Source organism: Pipra filicauda, unplaced genomic scaffold (genome assembly GCF_003945595.2).
Source record: "Pipra filicauda isolate LSUMZ 115617 unplaced genomic scaffold, ASM394559v2 scaffold16_size7369187_pilon, whole genome shotgun sequence".
In the NCBI taxonomy this organism is placed as follows: domain Eukaryota; kingdom Metazoa; phylum Chordata; class Aves; order Passeriformes; family Pipridae; genus Pipra; species Pipra filicauda.
This window is the reverse complement of record NW_024104207.1, coordinates 1155179-1173312: the sequence shown is the minus strand read 5'-3', so window position 1 is coordinate 1173312 and position 18134 is coordinate 1155179. Positions and strand designations below refer to the sequence as shown.

General features: G+C 39.7%; 1 protein-coding gene across 2 annotated transcripts; it reads right to left on the bottom strand.

Annotated features, from left to right (window-relative positions):
- Positions 1-2003: 2003 nt before the first annotated feature.
- CCR6 (C-C motif chemokine receptor 6) lies at positions 2004-9686 on the bottom strand. Of its 2 annotated transcripts, none has more exons than XM_039379560.1 (5): positions 9643-9686; positions 8647-8726; positions 6959-7056; positions 3780-3852; positions 2004-3098 (listed from the first exon to the last, which is right to left on the bottom strand). In XM_039379560.1, exons 4-5 carry the CDS (start codon positions 3786-3788, stop codon positions 2004-2006), a joined length of 1104 nt encoding a protein of 367 aa, XP_039235494.1. In that variant the 5' UTR covers positions 3789-3852; positions 6959-7056; positions 8647-8726; positions 9643-9686. The 2 variants fall into 2 exon arrangements, with proteins under 2 accessions (XP_039235494.1, XP_027567885.1); XM_027712084.2 differs by lacking the exon at positions 9643-9686 and adding an exon at positions 9429-9461.
- Between the last annotated feature and the right edge of the window lie 8448 nt (positions 9687-18134).

Sequence of the window (18134 nt, the reverse complement as noted above, 5' to 3'; positions counted from 1 at the left end):
CCTCTCTCTGGGGAAGGCCCTGGTCCGTGGGACCCAGCTTTCCTCTCTTCCCCTGCCTCCCTCACCCCTGAAGGAGGATGATCTTTCAGCCAGGAAACACTTCACAAAGGTTATGGCACGCTTGCCCTGCCCTCTCCCGTGTTCTGTCAGCAAGCCTCCTCTGGTGGGACAGGGACAATGACAGGTCAGCGACTGCCTCTTGGCTGCTGCCTTGCCCTTTAACCTCACTGGAGCAGTGCTTGGGTTGGTCAGTGGATAAAGACCAACGCAGGCATGGAAGTAGGACTGCAGGAGGTGGGGAATATGCTTTTGAGCCTTGCAAGGTTTTGCCCAATATCTGCCATAGCTCCTTCAGCCCTGGACTTCCTGCTCTAAGGCACAATCCCTCAGGCAGTCTCAGATGGACAGATGCTGCACCATTCAGACATGAGAGATTTTGCACTAAATAAGAGAATGTTTCAAGGCAATACATGTAGAAAGAAACTCTTAAATCTGAGGCAATTTTTCCCTTTTCAGTTACATATTTTATTTGTTGAATTCTCTTCCAGAAAATCATAATTTCTATGTACACAAAATACATGCACATGTAATTACATAATTTTCTGTTATACTTTTGCCTACATTGCTATTTGGTAATGACAAATTTATGCAATTTTTATCATATCTGGTACTGATATTTAAAAACCTCGCACTGCAGTGGAAAGAAGGACGACTTGCAGCAGCCAAAGCAGTACTAGCTTTGTGTGCCACATCAATGTGTTTCCTCAATGGATCTTGATCCTCTTCTGTCCTCTAATCCTGACCCCGTGTCGTTCACCTTCTGCTCCTATCTACCTCACTATCCCACCATGACTGCTACAGTGTGGTGAAGCTCACTCAATGAGCAGAAGATCAACTAAGATCCACTTAGGATTTGCTGAAAAGTCATGTCTGGATAAAAATAATTGCATTCATTATATTCATAAATATTCCTATATTCATAGTGAGTCATATGCATATATATGCATATTTGAGCTAGTAAATCTATTCCCAAGGAAACTTTGCTAACAGTAGCTAAATACAAAGAAATTAATCATATTTTGTTCCAACAAAAACTATTGGAATAGTTGCAGTTCCAGACAGTTTGCCACATTAGAAAGAGACAACTTTTCACAAAGAGGCATTCACCAGATTATCAGCTTTGTTAGATTGTAGCACCTGAATCCTGTGCCAAACGAAGAGAAGAAACTCTTAAGCAAAACTCCATTCTCTGTTCAGAAGATATATCAGGAGATGTCAGAAAACCTTTCTGATGATATTTTGGTATTCTCTTTAAATAATAATTTTCTTTTTTTTTCTAATATTCTCTTTAGAAGATGTGTCACTGTTGGCTTTGAACAGCCTCAGCCTTAATATAGGCAAGTCCTGATAAGCAGGTGGAGTATAGAACTGGCCAAATATTTACAAGAACAAACACTTAAGCCCAGCTCTGTCAGCAGCCTTGAGCCTCTTTCTCAATTTCTCTGTTTGTTTTCCTTGCCCTGCTTTGCTCAAAATGAGTTAGTATTGTCACAAATGACTTGTCTGCAATATAAGTGCAGTGGAGACTTACACTTAAACAGGATTTACAGGTAGAAGTAATTAACAGATATAAATGTAAGAATGAGCCTGGACATAACCTTATTCATTTACTTATTACTCTGGGGACATTCCAGTGTTGCAGGACAGATGAGATGCAATTTTCCCTCACAAAATGAGGAGGCTTCCTCTGTAAACTTCACTTACCCTAAAATTCTAAGAGAATGTGCTTCAGAAGAAAATTAAGAGAAGTGAATAAGATTTCAGTTTACACAGGACAGTGTTATTCTTTTATCTTAATTGGTTTCCTGAAAGGAGTTGTAGATCATGGAAGGTCCCTTATAAGCACAGAGAAGCTCAAATGACTTGCTGTCACATGCACAGTGACACTGGTTTGGCTTACTCAGTGAGAAGAGTCCTTCAGTAATAATGTTGTTCAAAGTCTGTTATATAGTAAAAGAAGATCCGGTGTCAGTCAGAATTTCACTAGTCTGTCTTGAATGATAAGTATCAGAGCTTGTCTTTGAACTACGTTTATTGTATTTCTTGTACCTCTTGCACCATAGGTCCTTCATTAGCTTCACAAAATAACTTCTGAACTTCACTCCAATAAATGCGTAGAGCACAGGGTTCACACAACAGTGTAAAAATGCTATGACTTCAGTGGTGTATTTTGCATAAGCCAATATGTTGTCATTTTCACAAGATTTGTCTATCTTCCCCATGTTTACAGCTGTCACAAGAAGAATAATGTTATAAGGTACCTGGCAAACTAGAAAAATAGCTACAATTAATATGATCACACGGATTGCTTTGTTTCTTTTGGAATTCTGAGCTTGTTGCAAGGATTTCACAATGAAGGTGTAGCAAAAAAACATGAATATGAAAGGTATAAAAAATCCAAATCCAACTTGTAACCACAACAGCAATGATTTCAGCATTTTGCTTTCAGACTTTTTGTCAAATCTGTGATCACAAATCTCTTTGGTTTCATTGATGGAGAAAGTGTAACTTTCACTGTAAATAAAAGAGGAACTAGAGACTAAAATTGACGATACCCACACAGCCAAACAAATGAGTTTACTATATGCAAGTGTTCTTGCCCTGAGTTTAAATGACTTTGTAGCCTGTACGATAGCAATGTACCGGTCCACGCTGATAAAGGCCAAAAGCAGCATGCCACAGCTGAAGTTGATTGCATAGACACCTCGAGCAATTTTGCAAATGAAATCACCGAAAATCCATTCATTAGCAGCATAATTCACTGCCCACAGTGGAAGAGTGAGAACAAACAGTATGTCTGCTATGGCCATGTTGAAGAGGTACACATCCGTCATGGACTTGGTTCTTTCATATAAAGCAAAGGTCATCACTACGAAGATGTTACCAACGAGGCCAATGATACAAATCAATGAATATGCAACTGGCAGAAATGCTTTTGTGAAGTTCCTGACTCCCAGCTTAGAACAAGGTTGCATGATTAGAGAACGATAGTCTGAATAGTCTGGATAATTGGGATAATCTGTGGTACCAAGGTCTGTCTGTAAAAAAGGAGATCAACAGTTATTAGATGAAGATATTAATCTTTAATTCTTATATAGTAGAAACACAATAGATGACCAACCACACACCACAATTACAAATGCATTTAATGCTGCAGAGGAGACTTGTAAGAACTGTCTAGGACATTTCATAAACTCGTACTTAAAATATGAATGTGGAAGTAATCTTTTTGGATGTCCCAAAGGTCTCCATATTTAAATATATTATGCAGAAAGGATTAGTCTGCTGTCACAAAACTCACAGAAGACTCCAGAGTGTAAAAGTCTGAAGTCGAAGTAGGGGTCTAGTCTTCCTTTACCATCAAGGAAGTGGAACAGACCTTTCTAGCATGTTATTCACATCACACTAATGTAGCTTGACTAAATCAAGCCCAAAAATGAGTACTTCTCTCTACTCAGCTAGAAAGGCAATCCAGGATAACTAGCCTGAGACAGAGTTACCTGAACTACAAACACCAAACCTGTAGTTACATTAAAAGTGTGCAAACCCAATAAACAGTGGTCTTTGACAGTGAACTCTGCTGCCAGAACCCTCTTCGGCTTATCACTCCTGAAACATCCTGAAATTAGGATGTTTGGATCTGCAGTCTCAAAGAACTGGGACTTCCAGATTCATTGCTTTATTGATGTACTAATACAGTTTATCAATTAAGTGCTTACAAAATTCATTTTGGCAGTACACTTCGCAGAAAAATATGTTGAGAAGAACTTCAAAATACTTTCCCAAGGGTTTCTGAAAACAAAATGAAATAGACTGGATTGGTAAACCAGCACAAGAAATGTGAACAAATAAAAAAACCACAATTGAAAATAAAACATTTAATCTAAACAGAATCTCATCACTTCAACTATATCAACAATTCACAAGAGCATCTCGGCAAATAACATATCTCTGCAGCAGAATGTACAATTTTAGAAAATAGATTGTTTGTATCGGTACCATTAAGAGCACAATCTTATACACTGAATGTTTATTCATAGGCTAATAAGTGATGTATGAGAATATGTGACTCTTACATCACATTGAATTTGCACCACAACAAATTAGAGTAAATTAAATTGTACATTCAGAAATTCTGTGTGACAATGGCAATCAGTGTATTGAGGGAAATATGGAACAAATAAACAGCACTACCTTAGTATGCTTCATAACAGTAATATAAGACTGACTTTTTTTTTTCCACTCTGGCATTTTATCAGTGCATCTCAGCACTTTTAATATCACATTACTTTCTCTTTTTTGTTACACTGGTGAGGTAAATTAAGAGTGTCAGAATGATATCTTCCTATAGTGTAGAAGATAGTACACAATGGATGAACAGACTGAGCACTAGTGTTTTGTCTTTGTTTGGTGCACAGATTTAGAGTGCAGTGTTCAGTGTGCAGTGTTGTATACTGCACTCTATGAAAATAATTTGTTTTCTCTGTTATCACTGTGATGCCTAACTATTTTACAAATGTTAATTAATTTACACAACACCTTGTGGTGAGGAGGTATTACTACATTTATTTACAAGGAAAGAACCTGAGCACTGAGTCGTTAGAATATAAGTATCTACTTGAGATGTTCAGTTTGAGACACCTACCGCTCTCAGCATCACTTTTAAGAGTGCTTAGAATTATGAAGGCCTTCAGTTTTGTTAATAATTAAATTCATTGACTGGTTGCATGCAAGCTCAAACTTCTGCAAATCAGATCAGACTCTAAAGTCACAGAAAAATAAAACGGGGAACATGCCATTGGTGGCCACATGTGCAAAGGTGGGCTTAAATGACTTGTTCAACCTCATGCAGGAACCCATGGGCAGGAGATTTAATTCCTCAGCATTCCCCTGCATGAGTTCAGCCTTTCTGTTTTTTGCATCAGTTGCTCCGTGAGAACTGCACCTATCAGCAATGAAGTAGTTTCAAGGACTGGATGACATGAGGTCCCATGCTAAGGTTGTAAATGGCAGTTTTATCTAGAGTTTGTCTGCTTTTTGCTAAGCTGTGCTACTAATTAGTAAGAGCACATGGGTCAACTTTAAGTCTAGACAAGTAAAACTTTCCTGGTTGGGAACTACCTAATTTTGAAAGAGAGAGAGAGACAGATAATCTGTGAAAATGGGACAGATGAAGTCCAGATATAACTGGGAAGTTGCAGGAGGGAAAGGACAGAACACTCCCCAAAAACATAATGAGAATGACTCATGTGGGGATGCTGGCTTACAACAGAGGGCTGCAGATGTACTACATATACTACACAATGTTGCTAAGGCATCACAGCTTCTCTGAATTTCCTGCCCTTTAGACAAATCTTTAACCACCTCTCCAGCTTCCTCTGCTGGCTTTTGGAAACTGATTTTTAGAAGCTGCAGGAATATGACAGCCTGAAAGTACTTGAACACCTTCTGAAACAAATTTTAAACAACTTAATGTGTCCCTCAGACTTACAGAGATGTAAAAGGCAAACAGGTTAAGTTGTGCAGTTCACCTGGGGCTGTGGTCCTCTAGCCCATCTCTGCACGACTCTAGTCACCATCTGCTGCTTTACACTCTCTGATCTCATCCAGCCAGACAGTGACCTTGCACTTAGCTGCAACTGCAGTAACTCTTCAGTTAGACAGCACTAAAGGGGTACCTGTCTAGGTTATCATTTTAGAAACTGTTATTTTATTGTTGCAAGAAAAACACCATTCTAGGTATTTGCCATTCATATCTTTTTGAGACCTACATGGTTAAAATATACAAAGAGAGCCTGACAGCATATCTTCTCTGTAAAAGTCACTTTTCATTCCACTTAGACAAAGTCATTCCCAAACATTAGGATAACGTATAGAAGGAAGATTACTGGTTGAAGGCATTTAGAAGAAAGTGAGCACAGGTGTTTTCTGCAGCCTACAAGGAGGGCTAAGAAGGGAGATCTCCTCAGATTAGAACAAAGAAAAGGCTGTTTAGTTCTCAGAAGAGCTCAGCAGAGAGGGTATAGGGAACAGCAACTATTCATTACAGGAGAGCTGCATAGTCTCCCTGGCTCTACAGGAATTTACAAAGGCACCACCAGCCACACATTTATTCAGAAAATTACTTCCACCGTCCAGCAAAAGATTCCTGAGGATGGTTGGTATAAGGGTAGTAGCAAAGGACTCAAACTGAAATCAAAATTGCAGAAATCAGATTCAGACTTGATTTAAATCTATTGAGCTGACTTCCTTTTTTGAATTTGAAATGGCATCCGCTGAAGTTATTAAGAAGATGCACTGGCTGCTGAGAAAGTTGAATCAGAATTCTTATAAACACAATTTCCTTTTCGACTTAAATCTTTCTAACACTCAGTAAGCACCTTTATAATTTATAATCTGCACATTTATGTCTTTATTTAGCCTTAATGTCTTAGGTAAATATAAAAAAATAGATTTCCATGTATGTACGGTGTTGTGTGTGTTCTAACATCACTTATGTACTACATATGGGCAAATGTCTAGGCATGTGCCCTCAAAAACACTTATGTTCTTAATATTAAATATATAAGCCTTGCATTTTTTAGCTTACTTTTTTTCCACTTTATCCACATTATCACATTTCTTTTTATTTTGAAAGCAGTATGCGAGTACTCAAAGGTAAGACTAAACCACAGTCTTAAGAATTATTTAAAATATTATTTGAATTATACAAGCAAAATACAACGAGTAAAGACAGATACAACAAAAAAGAAATTTTTCTATGAGGAAAAAAATTCAGTCAACAAGTACTTTTAAGAATAGTTCACCTTTGTAAGTACAATCCTACTTACATGTTCACTTTACTTCATTCATCACACATATGTGCATTATATATTACCTATTTTATTTTAGTACTTACCAGAAAAAAAATTGTCTGTAGGTCAGGTGAAAGAGGATATATGATCCTGTTACATTCTATTGTGGCTGCCCCAGGCACATTTACCATCAGCCTCAACACTTTAATTTGAAAAACAAGAAATAACAGCATTAGTTAAAGGTACAGAGTTAAACTGAAATAATCATCACTCCCTTCTGACAAGCAATAAGAATAACCTGCTTTTTTATGTAAAAGAAAATGTTTCCATGTTGAAAACGTGCAAACTGGAGGCAAATATTTTATTAATTTTTTAATTAAGCTACCCTATGTAATGATATTATTTTTAAAATAATCAAGCTAGAATTAGAATCAGAAAAAGTAGGGTGTTAATTGCCACTGGGCTCAGAACACATCCTGAATAATGACCTGTTTTTGTAAAGGGTGGACTAATTGTTATGCAGATAAGTAGTTTCAACATTAATCATTTAAATCAACAAGATCGGTTAGAATAAAACTGTGAAACTGAGAAAAGTAATAATTACCAAATTGATTCATAGCTGTTTTAGAAGAAAAAATAATAATCTGTTATATTTCAAGGTACATATAATCCAAACTTTTGTCCTGAACTGCTAACACAAAATGTGAATGCCCAGGTGAAGTAAAATGCAATCGTATTTGCCTGTTTGGCACAAACATTTGCTGTTTGTGTGCGTGTTGCTCATGTCTGCTGTCAAAGTTAATTGTAACTAGACATGAAAATATTTCATTTTATGAATCCTGAATTTTAAAACCTATAAATAGTTCTTGTCCAGACCTTGGTTTCTGATGGCGACTTAGATGTTTGCATTGCAAGGAGAGGAAGAAAAGAAAAAAAAAATAGCAAAAAACCCCCTTCAAACTCCTTATTTATTTTAGAAATTGTGTTTGTGATCCTGTTAGAGACACCAGATGGCATAAATACGGACAACCTTGTAAGATTGTAAGATATGATTAAATTAATAGAATACTGGACCTAAAGAAATGCAGGTTGATAGATGTTCTGCTCACTCATCTTCTTTTCAAAACTGAGCATATCACAATAGCAGTGGTTCCCTAGAAGCTTAAGTATGGTGCTGCTTTCCACTGACCATACCCAGTGAATCAACCTTAAGGACCCTTCAAGTGCTTCTTTCTCATAACTTTGGGACTGAACAGATGGATCTATGTCTTGCAAAGCAAACTTCATTACACAAAAACAAACCTAAGCCATGGCAGTCATGTAACCAGCAAATGAGTAATAGAAGTAGAAAAATCTCTTTCTATTTCAAAAACATATGTCACTTCAAATCATCAAGTCTATGATGACTTTAATCCATATTCAAACAAGCACTTCTACTGCTAGTAACAGCTTGCAACATCTCTCTCAGACAACAACCTACTTTTGGAATACCATCAGATTAGTCTGCAAAGCAGCAGAATATTATCAACAATATTTCATGGAATGGGAGTCATCAAAATATAAATCAGAACTTTAATAGCTAATTAAAAAATAAATCAGAGTTTTAGCTTATCCATTACAAAAACTATTGCTCATCTTGTTCCATATTCAGGTGTTTTCTAATTTAAATGTATCTTGTGCTTTTACTCTGCAATATATTCAATATCCATCATGAATAACAGTCTTTCAGAAGACGAAAAATTCACCATTTGGTGAGTGCCAAAATTAATACAAGGTAACTAGTCACACTTACGTTCTCAACACATTTTCTTTTAACCCAGTTACGAAGTCCAGCCAGCCTTCTTTACAGATTCTTTGTGCTTCACCTTCACGCTGTGGCAAGTGGAAGGAGTTTTTTCTCTTTAACACAACTATTTGATAATCTGCATGTTATGCAAATGAAGCCCTCACATGTAGCTAGGTTTTGTTCATATGTTAGAGCTCAGAAAGGAAACCTAGTCTCATTTAGCTAATATGGTTATTGTGGTTTCTCAAGTCTCACCACATGTTAGTTTTCTGCCACCACTAATTAAGGAAAGAAAATATTTAAAGATAAGGAAAACAAAACCATTGTCTGAGTTATTCCAGAATCCACATGTTTCTTCTGGAATGACTCAGTAGGTTGCCTTTTTTGAGTCTAAAACAAAGGCAGCATGCTCCCTACATGCTGTTCCATCCTGCTTTCATGTTCCTTTGGTTAAATTTAGATCAGTCTAATCTGACTCAAAAATCTGGCCTCAGCTGAGGTTCTGATCTCTTCATCGTTACTTTGGACTATAAAATGTAAACTATATATTTACATTCAAGTTGTTTACGTTACCTACTTAATTTTTTTAACATGACCATCCTACATTGTCAATATATATTTTTTCATTAATTCTATGAAACTTGCCTTCTTTTTGTTTGCATCTGGTTTTTCACTCCCTGTCAAACATGTCAAAACCCTGTCTGGTTTTGGTAGTTCTGTATTTAGTTTTTTGTTCTCCCTATTTCTTCCCCTTTCTTTGTTCAGCTTTTCTAGATTTGTCTTAATACCATCTCCTGTTGTCTTCATATTTTTTTTCCAGCATACATGTTGTAGCATCACTCCCTTGCTTCCCCTTTGATCTTTTTGGTTCCCATTTTCAACCTCCCTTCCACCTGATTCCATTATCCTCTTGTGTGCAGCCCTCCTCATAATACACATTATGAGGTGTCAGTGACTGATATCCATCCCACACTGACTAGCATCCATCAAAGTTGTACTTACTCAATCACCTCTGTCAAACATTTTAGAGAAGACAGAGCCCTCCTAAAGACCTTCTATAGGGGTTTTTTTCCGCAGGAACAGATAGAGCTCAGGAGGTTAAATGGGTAGTGGTTGTAAAGAGAGCACTTGGGAAGGAGAGGGCCTGCATAATCAGTGCTTAGGTCTCACCTCTAGCCCAAGATATGATTGCATTTGTAAGACATCACAATCCATCAATTTTCTTCCGCCAACGCACTTGCTATTTAATTTGAAAATGAAGGGAAAGTAAAAAAAATGGATGGGAAACAGTTTGCTGGTCATGGTCAAGATTCAGAGGTGATTTCTTGTCAGACTAAACATGGAATTTTTGAAGGAGCACAGTCATACTCAGAGCACTCCTCTGCTTCACTGCAGAATCACTTAAAACCAGCCCAGCTTGTAGCTGGCCTGACTTCCAGAAAGAAGCAAAAAGAGCAGTAAGTGTATCCTTCCACTGATAATCACTGAATTCAGAATAACTGGTTAAAGATATTTTATTTTCTTGGAGAAAATGTTGATAAACCAAAGTTTCAAACAAAAAATTGTCATATTTTTGATGGAAATTGTTATAGCAAAAATGCCAGTTTATAAAATGCACCAAAATGCACAGCTGAGTTATTATATGGTTGTTTATGTTTTATTCTCTTCTGCAGTCTGAGCTTATCAATCAGACTAGGTTTCCCAGCTTTGGACAGAGAAAGTAGACAGTGAGTAAAGTCATTCCATGGTCTAAGGTCTCACAGGAGCTTACACAAGAAAAGGATTGGAATTCACAAGAAACAACAACTCCCATGAGACATAAGACCAGGTTTTTCCAATTAACACATTTCAATTTTTCATTAAAATGTTTCTGGGATAGCTAAAGGCATTCTGAAGGAAAAATCTGTTTTATTGAAATCATGGGTTTTTACTTTAAGAAACAACTTTTATCTGATCATGCTGCATCTGGTCTGTTTCCTACAGATAACCCTTTGGTTGCTTATGTTAAAGAGGTTTAAGAACCATTTCCAGTGAAAGCATATCCCAAGGTTATGCCAGAAGCAATGAACCTCTATAGTGATTAATGGAATGATACAAACCCTGTACTGCCAAGGGCCAATTGAATGAATATGCCAGGCTGTAATCTCGCTTATCTGCTTTCTCTGCCCACAAGAAATTGTCTTATAGAGCAGAAAATGCAAGTTTGTTCCTGAAAACCCAAGAATGAATGAATAACACAAGTCACAGTCCCTTATTTTGCACTACCTGAGCAATGATTTGCATACAACTGTACATCACCCAGACATTTTCTTTTCTCCAAGAAGATTGCTCTCATTGTAAATGTCCTTTCTGAGGGGAAAAGTGGTTTCATTCCTGTGTATTCCCAGCCCAGTGAAGATCTATATTTCAGAAGTACCTAGTACAATATTCCTTGATCCCATCTAGGTCAATGAATCCATGAAACCAAGTCCATGTTACTGCAAGATTTACACAATTTGGCAAAATGAGACCAAGCTTAACACAGCAGCTACACTGAAAATCTTAAAATCAGACTCTTGCTAAAGTGGATCTAAATTTTTTTTCAAATTAAGTATACCAGAACAAAGAAGACAAAATATTGCAAAATATTTCCAAATAACTATTGCTTTCTGAAGTCAATGGTCTACTGCAAGAAAGTTCTGCTGAATTGTCTGCCAGTGCATGACTCATTTACATTAGGCTGTAGAGGACAAGTGAATTTCCATTTCAGAAATGCTGCAAACACAAGGCAAAGATACAAGCAGAATTAAGTATGCAACTGCTGAAATAATTTCTATGGTTTTGATCCTATAGTCAGACCATACCCACTGCAGTGATATTTTTTTCTTGCTTACTCAATCACTCTGTTTCATGTCTCATTGAAATAACTACCAAAGTAGTTTCTCAAAGCCTGTCATCAGTCTGTACTCTCAAGCATTTACATTTTAACCTAAGAACGTTGAATTCATTGACCTCATTTCTTTTTAAAGTTGTACCTTCTTTATATGACTATTTTTACAAGAGACCCACACCATGGAATGTCCCAGTCCCATCTCTCTTGCAGTAAGCTTCATGGCCTGAGAGTTAAAAGACAGTTTAAAAGGTGCTTGCATAGCTAATGATGCAATTGGTTGCTTAGTACGGAAATGTTAGGGCATCTGGGATCCTGGCTCCCACTTAAAACCACAAATGATGAAATGGAAGAATGAAATTTGAACTTTTGTCTGCATAGTATGCAGTTGCTACCTTGGCTGGATACAGATCAGAGATGGCCAGAGAGTGCTTTTCAGCACATGGACTGTGATTTTACAAATTGTAAAGATGAATGGGAGGTGTTGTCTGACCACTTCAATGAGGCAATGATTTGTCTCATTTTACTTTTATACCATAGTGTAGGCTGTAACCGCTAACCACACCAATGACCTGAGGCTACTCAGAGAAAAACTGCCACAGGAGATTGTTCTGCAAGGAGGAAAATCTGCTTCCACGTCTCCTGCACAGCAGAAATTACTGTTCCTAAAGTTACCACGGAGATGCCACTTGTGCATGCTGGTGTAGGAAGGAAGTTGTGTCCTAATCACAGATCCTCTCTCTGGTCGGATGTTGATTAGTGAGATAATCAAGCACATGTTTAAAACATTTTGTTTTTAATAAGCTTTAAATGTTTTGGGCACTTAATTCATACTGCAGAAGAGTTGTACCTTGGTTCCTTAAGAGAGTTGAAAATACCCATGCATTTCTGTGTGGATTAGGAGGGAAAGGAAGCGCACACTGGGGTGTTGTGCCAAGTAGATGACAGGGAGAGTGATTGCTGGCACAGAACCTTTTGCTGTACACAGCTAACATATCTCTCTGAATTCATAGTGCAGCAGATAGTTAACTTTTCACTTCCCTTCTAAAAGTGGGCAGCTGCTGTTATCATTTGATCTCTAGGTCTTTATGCATGCAGTCACTTACTGGTGGTTTGTGCTTTGAAAAAATTGATTTTTCCGCTGTGATTTTAGAGGTGGTAAAAAAAAGTAAAAAAAAAAAAAGTATCAGGAAGCACATTACTGATCATTTCCTCACGGGAGCAGCAAGTTGGCAATTGCTATTAATTAATTCTGTGCTGCTCAGAGAATGCAAGCATGTCCTTACATCTCACTTCTGAGAGATGATGGTTTTGTTTCCATAAATATAATCTAGCCCACACTAAGAGAGGAACTTGCTAATGCTGTGGGGCAGATATGTCCGAGAACCAAGCAGCACAGCTAAATCTACTGAAGTGATACTACAGGGCAAGAGCCTGAATAGTGAAGAACAGTAGATGATTAGCCCAAGCAGGTATAAATCTCCTGCCAGGCAGCACCAATAGCACAAAGGGACTGATCAGTTCAATCAGTTCAACAGATCATTTCTGGCATTGATTTGAACTTTACAGCTGTGTGGTGGGTTGACCCTGGCTAGTTAACAAGTGCCCACCAAAGCCACTCTATCATTCCCCTCCTCAACTGGACAGGGGAAAGAAAATATAAGGAAAGGCTCGTGAGTTGAGATACAGACAAGGAGATACACCGATTACTACTGAATTTATTACCAATCAAAATCAGAGTAGGGTAATGATAAGTAAAACATATCTTACAAACACCTCCCCCCACCCCTCCCTTCTTCCAGAGCTTAACTTTATTCCCAATTCTCTATCTCCTCCCCCTTAGTGGTGCAGGGAAAAGCAATCATGGTCAGTTCATCACAGGTTGTTTCTGCCGCTGCTTCCTTCTCAGGGAGAGGACTCCTGTGGTCTATCTATGAAATTCTCCAGCATAAATCCTTCTCACGTGCTGCAATTCTTCATGAACTGCTTCAAAGGGGGTTCCTTCCACACGGTGCAGTCCCTCAGGAACTGGTTGCTCCAGTGTGGGTCCCGCATGGGGTCACAAGTCCTGCCAGCAAACGTGCTACAGAGTGAGCTCCTCTCTCCACAGGGCCACAGGTCCTGCAAGGAGCGTGCTCACGTGCAGGCTTCCCACAGTGTCACAGCCTCCTTCAGGTATCCATCTGCTCTGTTGTGGGGTCCTCCAGGGGCAGCAGATGGATCTCTGCTCCACCTTGGGCCTCTATGGGCTGCAGGGGCACATCCTGCCTCACTATGGTCTGCGCCACAGGCTGCAGGGGAATCTCTGCTCCAGCACCTGGAGTACCTTCTCCCCCTCCTTCTTCCATGACCTGGGTGTCTGCAGAGCTGTTTCTCTCATATGTTCTTGTTCCTATCTTCTTTGTCTGCAGTGGCTCTTGTGAAGGTTTTTTTCTCCACTTCTTAGCTGTGTTATCCCAGAGTCTTTACCACAATCACTGCTAGGCTTGGCCTTGACCAGTGGCGTGTCTGTGTTGGAGTCATCTGGCATTGGTTCTGTTGGATACAGAGGAAGCTGTAGCACCCCCACTACCAAAACCTTGCCACACAAACCCAATAAAACCTGGAAAAGCAGAAATTTTGTTACGGCTCTTAGCCTTCTCAAGGAAACTTCTCCATCTGCAGCAAGCCAAGACTTTTTAACAGATCTCTCAGTGTTTCTTCCTTACCCAGTGCAAAGCTATGCCAGATAGTTCAGGTGGCAGACTCAGTACAGCCCCCAAAGTATCCATTTATCTTACTGTAAGTTATTTTGATGTCTGCGGTACCTTACTCATCTCTTCATAGTATTGTCCCTGCTCATTGCAGGGGAATTGGACTAGATGACCTTTAAAGGCCCCTTTCAACTCACACTGTTCCATGATTATATGATTATATGATTGTGTTGTGCAGCATAAACGTGTTCTTTACTGATGGGGAAAGCATGTGTGTCTGGGAGGACTCACTGGATAAAGCTGGCAACTGTTACCTACCCATGGTCCTTTCTCCCCAGAGTGTTTTGGTTGCCTCCACCGCCAAGATTTGGGAAAGTGAGCTAGTATTAACCACTCCCTGCTTCACTGCATCTTCCTCCCACTTCATTGACCAGGTTTGGCAGACATCTAAATTTGCACTGGACCATCACTCATACCCAGTGGGCTCTTACTACTCTGAAGCTTTAGTGCCTATTCCAGGAATCACCACCTAGGTGCTAGCAGGGATGCCCTCATCAGGATCTGCAACTGCCCCCCATGGCTGCTCTCTGTGGCCCCACACAAGGCAGTCTTGGCTCTGTCTGCTTCCTCCTACAAAGAGGGACAAGGAGGAACTGACCTTTACATGCCCCAGCATAGTCCTTCCATTCAGAGGGGACCATCTTACAGATATGTTTTCTTCTCTCACTGTCAAAGTATTCTTTCTGTTCACATTCAACTGACCTCACCAGTCTGTGTTTGGAGACAGGATCAGAACTCAGATGGTAATATTTTGCCCAGCAGTCTTGTTCTTTCATGACTTCACAGACACAATATTGCTTTTCCTATTTCCAAGTTCAGTTTCTCCAAAAATACCTCTGACCATTGCTACCTGAAATGCTGAGGTGAGACCTGGCCCAGCTAGTCACGTCTCTTTACCTGCTGTCAGTCGTAGCAGCAGAGATGCTGCTCCTCTGCACCTTTTGTCCATTCATCTCAAGCATATCTGCTCCCTGTTCAATCCAGAGTGGCAGGACTAAGTATCCTGACTCTTCAGATGCACATCACAAGAAACACTGAGCAGACTACCTTAATATCAAGTATAAAAAAATAGAATCCAAAATGATAACTAGTTTCTCAAAGCAATGCTGATTACGTGGGGTTTGTGTAATCTGTTCCTTGACTTCTCAACCTCAGTGTAAAGTGAAGTCACGGGCTCAACGTGCCTACAGCTAAACAATGAATCTCGTTTAACATTGCAGCACTGACTCTTAAGCCCCTGCTGAATTCGGGAAGGCCTCAGTCTAGTGAGTATGTGGATAATCTCAAAGGTGATTTTCAGTCTGGTTTTAAGAGACAACTGGGCCAACATGTCAGCTGCCATAGGCAGCTGATCTCCTGTCCCCTACCTTCTCCTGGGCTCTGGAACCTGCCTTTCTCTCCTGGGGACTGTCTTAGCTTGGCAAAACAACTGAAAAGTGTTCATTCTTTCTTTGTTGTTTTGTGCTGGTTATTTGGGGTGGTTTTTTATTTTTCAAGTGAGGAATTTCTCCCGTTTTTAGCACACAGAACCAATTCTTTTAGGGGTCAGGCAAAAGCCAGCAAGAAGAGCCCAGACCTTGGTCCTAAATACAGTTAGATCTAGTTTAACTCCCCTGCCTATGCTTGTGGAACAAGGATTCTTTTTAGTGAGAATTGTAACTCCCATCCACAACCAAGAGGGAAGGTCTCACCCGTACAGTTGAGGTTTGTCCACACTAACCCACAGTGACATGTGAACTCTGGAAAGGATCCCCTAAGTCTCATATTGGCCTGGTTCTAGAGGTAAGATGATGCCTCCCTGGCAGGACATGATGTGTCGTGTGTGCCAGTTGTGCCTGGGTCACCCTGCTGTAACTGGCACATGGAACAACCTGTCCTTCAGGAATGCCCTTCAGCCTGTCCAACAGAAAGAAAATTCTATTACATTGACATCAAGACTGGCATTCACTGCCAAGCCAGGTCTCTGAGAATATCTTCATCACCCAGCTCTACAATGGCGCGTGTTCCTCATGTCCAAGTTCACACAGCAACCTACTGTCAGCCCAGGTGTGTCCAGGGAGTTGTTTTACTTTTTCCATTTTGATATTACAGGTGTTACATGATGCCAACTTTACCTACCGTCTTTTGTAAGGATGGAGGGAAAATTCGCTTCCCTGTCATCAGGGTTTCAGCTTTCATGGCTCCAAAAGAGAAAGATGTCATGCCACTTCACACAGCAAATGCAGACAGCAGGACCAGAGGTGTTCTCCTTCAGATGCTGTCAGACCTGTCCAACCAGCTTGATCCACACCACCTCTGGCTTTAGGCTGGCTTGTACCCTTGTCAGAGAATCCTTGCTGTTAATACTTCAGTGGGGCTAAAACAGGCAAGCAGCTTCCACTAATACAGAATTTTTTCTGCACCTTTTCCAGGGATTTTCCATGGCTCAGTTGTGCTGGAGAAAGGGATGGACTCCTACCAGCTGAGCTCGGCCAGAAGGTTCCTGGACATCCTGAAGTGATAATGTGTGGTCTCTTAAAAAATTTAATCCAAAAAAATACAAGAAAAGAGCTTGCACTGTGATGCCTCACTTAATAGTATTACTGAAGAGTAACTATGAAAAGAGCTACACTGTAATTACTAGATTTGTGTCCTCTGTTGCTCAGATGCTATTGCCTGATAACCGTGAGCTACACCTCAGAATTCTGAAGTTCCCCTGGCTCTACAGAAGTGGAACCAATGGCAGCATTAATGACTCAAAAAACAAATACTTGTTACAGTATGGTATTGCAATAGTAATTTATTTCCTTGCGGGTTTCTTATCATCTGAACTGCCTGTGAAGTCTCAGTACTCAGGTAGACACTTCTCAGTGCAAGGAGCTGGTAAGTAAGGGAAAGGTTGAACTTGAAAACCTCTTCTTCTGCTCATATGTGCCACCCTATGAGGATGAGAGTGAGGCCATCCCAGCAGCCAGAGAGAAACCCTCAAGCACACCACATAGATCTTGCCTGGTTAAGCGAAGTGGAAGGTGAATGTGAGGCTGGTCCAGCCTGACACGAAAGGTGTGTGGAAAAAGCCAGTATTTTTTCAGTTCTCCCTTAAGGCCTTTTTATGACTTTGAAGTAACTTTTCTTAACACTAATTTTCCTTTTCCATCACAGCTAAGTAAAACGAAGACTGTAAAGGCAAGACAGAACATTAAACTGAAAGATTTTTAGAAGCAACAGGAGACTTGTGGTTAAAAGTTATTTTGAGCTCCTGTTGAGGAAGATGCCCCCTCACTGAAGGCCGCATGAGGTTTCATTCTTAAAATCTCCCCTCTGATTATACGTTAATTAAAAAGCTGCTGTTTGAGTAAAAAAGAACCTTTGCTAGAGTTCAGTTTGCTATTAGCTGTGTACTAAGGGTGCTTTGTTTTGGAGAGGGCTAAGGGATAAGTTTTGATGAAGTTGAAATCTTAATATTCTAATCATTGGAAAATATGAGAATCAGACTTGTTTCTCTTAATAGTCATAAATGCAGAGATTTCTCACTGCCTACAACTTTATCTTGTTATATCTGAGGTGGCAACATCCTACTTTAAATGTCTTTCATCTTCTCTTTCTGCACTCCTGCAAGGCCCAGGGTGGTTTTCAGTCTGTGTTAGAGTACCTTAGCACCCAACTCACATTACAGCTTTGAAGCTCTTTTTCACAGCACTTTCTTCCTGGGACAGTTGCCAACCTGCTCTCTCAAGAAGGAACTCTTTTGTCCCTATACCATTCAAATGCTTTGAAATTCAGACTAGAGTTTGAAGCACCATCCCCACACCAGGACATTTAAGCATGCCTCTGGGTGCCCAGTTCTGCCTCACAACCCCTCCTGAAGGACCTCTCAGTCTGCCTGGTTCCAG